Genomic DNA, 6,305 nt, shown 5'->3' with positions numbered 1-6,305 from the left:
ACGATCATCAGGCTGACTTATGGTCTTTAGGCTGTATATCGTATGAGTGCATGGCCGGTGCGCCGCCGTTCTGTACAACATCTATTTTGCATTTGGTGAAATTGATTAAACACGAAGAGGTTAAGTGGCCAAGCTTCTTAAGTAGCGATTGCCGCTCGTTTTTGCAGGTAAGTTTGTAATGCAAACGATAGAAAATTGTCCGAAAATTGATAATAATTACATGTGTGTGTACAGGGATTGCTGGAAAAAGATCCATCGTTGCGTATAACTTGGACACAAATACTGTGTCATCCTTTTGTGGAGGGCAAACTCTTCATCGCCGGCATCAAAGCGAATAATTCGCCATTCACCAACCCACAAAAACAAAAAAACTCAAAAAATTCACGCTCACAAAGGTTTGAAAATTTATTTTTGCTTATTATATTTACTTCTAAATTATTATTGAAAGTAGTTCCAGCTCGAAAACAGAGGAGCTCTCGGAGCGTATTGCCTCCATGAATCTCGCAAACACTTCGCATTGCACAAACGACAATCTGACCTCATCACGTGACAGTATTAACGCTATACCCCCCAGTGATATTGAGAATCTCGAAACGGATGTTGAAGATAACACCGTTACTGTGCCATTCGCTGACCAATCCTTTAGAGATGCAACAGAACTGAAAGTACTCAATGGTGACATTGTTGTGCCCCACTTCAATATTGTAACGGAGGCAGCTGTGGCGGCGCCTGCAATCAATTCACAAACTTGTTTCGTCAGCGGCAACAACAACATGATACTGAACCACATGAATGACAATTTTATGTATACGGAAAACACAAACGCCTCGCCACCACAGCAAATGCAACAGTCGCAACAAAAGTCTCCCTCCGATAATGCCAAGTTGCAAGACACTTCGCCAAATACGAATACGAATGTGAAAGTGGCGCGCAGCAAGGATTTGGAAAAGCGCAAACTCAGTCAGAATTTGGACAATTTCTCACTACGCTTAGGACAGACTTTAGATGTGGAAGCGCAGCGCAAAACCAATGAACGCAGAGAGAAAGACAAAGACAGAGACAGGGAGAAGGAGCAAAAGTGCAGCAAGAGCATGGCACAATCTGCCGATGAAAAACGCAGCACTGAGTAAGTGGCTCAGCACATGTGCCTAAACTGTTATTTTATAGATTTACATATCTATTTTTTTAGAAATTCACCACCCTGCTTGCTGCCTGGTTGGGACTCCTGTGATGAGTCGCAGAGCCCACCTATTGAAAATGACGAGTGGCTGGCCTTTTTGAATCGCACAATGCAGGAAGTATTAGACGGTGAATTGGACTCCTTGAAGCAGCACAATTTGGTATGTCTTATGGACACTTAATGTCAGAAATTCAAAATTTTTTAAACAAAAATTCACATTACACTAGGTGAGCATCATAGTGGCGCCACTGCGCAATTCAAAGGCCATACCAAAAGTGGTGGACAGTGTGGCTCAACTATTATCGCTGCCATTTGTGGCCGATGAGTCACCCTGTGTTATTGACCTCATACAAAATGTAAATAGAATAGAAATTCTTTCTAAAATAATTACAATAACTAAAACCGTTAATTTCCGTACGCCTTGCAGGTTTATATCGACGTAAAGCTCGTGCCCAATCTCATGTATGCTTCCAAATTGTTGATTTGCCACAAGGGCACCGGCGATTCGAGCGCCTCCTTGACACAGCCGCACGGCGGACGTGCCGTGCGCGCCATGGAGGAACTGAATAACGAGGAAATATGCACCACATCGCGTCTGTATGAGCTAATCTGCCACTTGGTGCACTTGAAGCTGCAGTTCCTCACGCAATTCTGCGACGCAGTGGCCATATTGGCGGCAAACGAACTGCTCATCAACCTGCTGCAGCATGGTTAGCGGTGGAAATAATGCAAGAGTAATACGCAGCTTCTAACCAATCGCTTTATTTACAGATTTCAAGAATGCCAATGCGGTGCGCATCTCGAACTGCATTTTGGGCCTGTTGATATGCGTGCTGCGCGAGCTGCCGGAAAATGCGGATTTGGTGGAGCGCATCATATTCAGTGGCAAGTTGAATTTAGTAGCGCTTTTCAGCAATAGCGATGATTTGTTGCGCATGCGCATGTGCATGCTCTTCCGCTTGTTGGCGCGCTTCAGTCTGCGCGGCTTGCAGGGTGTTTGGTGCGCGGAGCTTAAGAAAGCAATCGAACATTTGGCCGATGATGACAACTTGGAAGTGCGTGAGGTGAGGCATTAACGGTATTTTATGCTTCATTTCGTTATAATTGCTCATTTCTTTCAACAGATTGCCGAGAGCACATTGGAGGAACTGCGTCACTTCACTTTCTATGCATAAAAGTGTCCAAAAGCACACAACAATGTTAAAAACATGACAGCTACAATGGCAGCACAATGAGATTAATACCGTTAAGTTACTACTTTTTGCTACTATTTACTTTTTATATACTTTTTTTTATCATAAAAAAACTCTTTTTATATTTTTGTAACTCAACTCAAGACAAATGTATGGAATCACATTTAATTTTTTACATTTTGTGTACGTTCCTCTGGACGGTTTCGACTAAATAAACTATTTTGAAAATACTCCAACAATTCGTCTAAGTATGAGCCCAACCGATCAAAGCTAAATAGATAATCCGCATTGCAGTCCTCCTGGTACATTTCATTCAGCTTCGATATGTCCTTTTCGGAGAGTCCTTTGCGTTGACCTAAGGACGCATATGGATCCTAAACGATTGGAAAGTAAAAACAAAGCTGTAAAGCAAGTACCAGCAAAGTTCAGCGCTTCTTACCAGCGGTTCAATGGTCGGCTTGCCATTCTTCGTGAACGCCTTCGAGCTGTAATGCATGACACTCTGATAATCGTACTCCACGCCGAAGTTGGTGATGTGTGTGCGTGCGTATTTGTTGAAGTTGTGCGCATGTCCGTCCAGTATGTTCTCCCAGTTGATCTTCACGTATTCATCGCGTTCCGTCGAGCTTTGCTGGTGATAGAAGCCGAGCGCGTGCAGCAGTTCGTGCACGATGACGCCATGCGAGACGCAGCGCGGCGTATTGAGGTTAAGTACCTGCATTTTATAAACGGTTGTGCGTGCATATATTTAATATTTCTTTATATTTGTGGTGTGTATGTATGAGTATGCAAACCTGCCCGCCTTGTCGGCGTCCCACGCTGGACCAGCAGCCGGTGTAGTTGCCTTTAATGATTATCCAATTGGTGTCGCCTTTTTTGTAAGGTCGAAATCGGATGCAAGTCTTCTCGTGGTACTCTTTGAATGCCTCCAAAATTGTCATCATTTGCGTTTGATCTATGGTAGAGTTAGAGAGAAAAAGAGCAGTTTAAAATCTTAACTTAATGTGACTTTATTTAGAAAATAAATCTGAAAAAATTTCGGATTTAGTTTGAATAGATACAATATTCCCTTAGCATAGTTCTCTAGGCACAGTGGAATCAATGGCAATGAGCTAACCGATCTCCTGTTGAAAGAAGCTGCGGCAACCAGTCTGATAGGAATTCTTCTTCACTGTGGGTCTTTTACGAGGGCACCTACTTAAAGAGGAAAGGACCAACGTAAAACCCTACCCTGTATCTGGAGAGTATTCTAAACTCTACTCTAGAGTTAATGTCACAACAACAAATATTGTACTTCTAATCTATTGAATAACTCCGTGAGGATCGGGAAGAATCTCTCCGAGCCGTTCGATACCAAAAGAGGTTTCAAACAAGGCGTCTCCCTATCGTGGGACTTCTTTAATCTACTGCTGGAGAAAAGAAAATAATTCGAGCTGCTGAACTTAACCGAGCAGTGTTAAACTGCTGGCGTATACTGATGATATTGATATCATTGGTCTCAACATCTCAGGTAAACTTTTAACTCAGAAAATAAAGATTTTAGTAAAAATATGTGAACATTTTTCGATTTGTTTTAAACTTTTAAAAGGAATCATTGAATTTTTTCCTTATTCTGCACTAATAAGCATTACAAGAACACATGAAAACCACTCATGTTATAGTATGAACGTTCAGGTTTGTCGCTTAAGTCTTTTGTCTTTAATACAATGGCGCTTTCAGTGCAATTTGTTGGAATTTTATTGTACATCGGTGAATATTTAGCTTAATTTTTAAAGTTTATTGCTGTGATTAATTTTTTATTTTTATTTTTTAATTTATTTTTTATTTTTTAATATTTTAAAATAAATTTTTGTTAATTAATTTTTTTTTTATTTTTTTTTTTTATTTTTTAATTTAAATTTTTTTATTAATTTGTTTTTTTTAAATTAATTTTTATGTTTTTAATTAAATTTTATTTTAAATAAATTTAATTAATTAATTTTATTTTTTAATTGTTGTTTATTTATTTTAATTTTTTTTTTATTAATTTTTTTTTTAATTATTTTTTTTATTAATTGGTTTTTTTAATTAATTTTTATTTTTTTAATTTAATTTTAAATAAATGTTTTTAATTAAATTTAATTTTTAATTAATTTATTTATTTTTTTATTTTTAATTTTTTATTTATTTTTTAATTATTTTTTTATTTTTTTAATTTTTTAAATTAATTGTTGTTTATTTAATTTAATTTTTTTTTTATTAATTCTTTTTTTAATTTTTATATTAAATTATTTTAATTAAATTTTATTTTAAATACATTTTTTTAATTTAATTTAATTTTTAATTAATTAATTTAATTTAATTTTTAATTAATTAATTTAATTTTTTTTTTATTTTTTATCGTTTATTTCACATGTTTGCTTAAATTTTTTCTGTATTTGTCTCTCCCGAATTTAAAAAAATTTTCTGTCACTTCAATTCACCACACTTACTTCCTTAGCTCATACTCACTGAAATCGTTGCTGTCAATGTAAAATGGCACCGTTGCGTCGGGCCATGTGAACTTTTCCTTCAATAAACCATTGCGTAACCACTCGCGGTGCAGCATAATATCGCCCTCGAAAAGGCCACAATGCTCCCAGAGATTCGTGTCATCATCCTCTGACCAAAACTCGAAGGCCGCGTCTGCGCAAAACCAAAAAAAAATATAATTATCATTGAATTGAACACATTTGCGTTAAATAATTATTATTATTGCTTTATTGCAATTGTTATTGATTTCATATGGCTTGAAATAGTTACCACATACTGTTGTGACGCCGCAGCATTTGCATATTGGCACTCCAGCGTGGCGGTGGCGGCACCGCCGGCCGAAATGCGCTCAGCGCCTGCGCCCCGCGCCGATGTGTGGCGAAGTAAGCGCCGAATAACGCAATTATTAAATAATATTTTCGCATTTTCTATTTAAATTCCACTTTTTTAACTGCGCTTTTAACTGTACTAAATCACTGGTTGAGTTCGCGAGTTGGAAAGCGAACTGCACGGCTGCCCTCGCCGATTGACAAATCTATTGTGTGGCACTTCGATGGAGAGCGGCCCGCGTTACCGCATTGAAGAAAGTAAAGAAACGCCCACAAGTGCGCCGCTGGCCTTTTATAGCTTCAATTCGGCGAATCGATAATAATAAGTAATGAATTTTCAATTTCACACAACAACAATGACATTGCGCTCATACATACATACAAACATATATATATATACATATGTGTATGTGCGTGGGCCACGAAAGTAGTGGCTGAATTGCCTTCACTGCCTTCATTAATCGCAATCGAACATTTTATGCGCGCCTCGCCGCTGGTGAATTTAGAATTGTTCGATTTCAATGAATTCTCTTCGGTTATTTGCATTCGGCTATTAATTGTGGAAATTGGATTTTGAGGTTATCAAATGTGGACGCGTGTTGCATACGAAATGCCTCGCTTGACTTGGGCGTACGCTTAGAAGAATGACAAGTGCCTTATGGAAGTTATTAAAGACATTGGTGAGATATTGTTGTTATTGTTGGAGACGTTTAAGAAATTAATGGAAATTAAAAGTAAAATTTAATGAATGAAAAATTGAAATTTTTGCTACACGAGGGCATTGCAATAAGTGAGTAACTTGTAGTAGCTGGAAATGAATTTTCGTTAAAAATAAGGCAAAATGTTAAATTCGGCTATACTGAGGCTATTACACCCTACACAGGTGCATTTCTTATAGCATAAAGCGTATAAAAAATGATTTTTATCTTGATTTTTGTTTCAGTCAGTTTGTATGACAGCTATATCCAATAGTGAGCCCATCTGAAAGATATATTGGGAGACTACAGGCATTTCGTTGTCAAATATCTATGCCAAGTTTCATGAAGATATCTCATCAAATGAAAAAGTTTTCCCTACAAGACTGGACTCGGA

At 37.6% G+C, this 6,305-nt stretch overlaps 2 protein-coding genes across 2 annotated transcripts; one reads left to right on the top strand and one right to left on the bottom strand.

The window, feature by feature from the left end:
* Positions 1 to 5: 5 nt before the first annotated feature.
* Positions 6 to 2,603, top strand: LOC105224922 (serine/threonine-protein kinase fused; the record flags this gene model as incomplete). The annotated part of the gene is given in 8 exon segments (XM_049455120.1): positions 6 to 167; positions 235 to 395; positions 449 to 1,126; positions 1,190 to 1,340; positions 1,408 to 1,536; positions 1,608 to 1,890; positions 1,952 to 2,244; positions 2,305 to 2,603. Coding segments are annotated over 8 exon segments (1,908 nt in total), but the record flags the coding sequence as incomplete, so codon positions are not given.
* On the bottom strand, positions 2,538 to 5,866 carry LOC105224921 (hatching enzyme 1.2). The gene is made up of 5 exons (XM_011203175.4): positions 5,162 to 5,866; positions 4,864 to 5,037; positions 3,168 to 3,328; positions 2,813 to 3,088; positions 2,538 to 2,747 (listed from the first exon to the last, which is right to left on the bottom strand). The coding sequence occupies exons 1-5, from the start codon at positions 5,307 to 5,309 to the stop codon at positions 2,538 to 2,540; spliced, it is 969 nt and encodes a 322-aa protein (XP_011201477.2). The 5' UTR covers positions 5,310 to 5,866.
* Positions 5,867 to 6,305: the final 439 nt, after the last annotated feature.

This window comes from Bactrocera dorsalis, chromosome 4 (genome assembly GCF_023373825.1).
Source record: "Bactrocera dorsalis isolate Fly_Bdor chromosome 4, ASM2337382v1, whole genome shotgun sequence".
Lineage (NCBI taxonomy): Eukaryota > Metazoa > Arthropoda > Insecta > Diptera > Tephritidae > Bactrocera > Bactrocera dorsalis.
The sequence above is the reverse complement of the archived record's forward strand: the minus strand, read 5'-3'. Positions and strand labels throughout refer to the sequence as shown.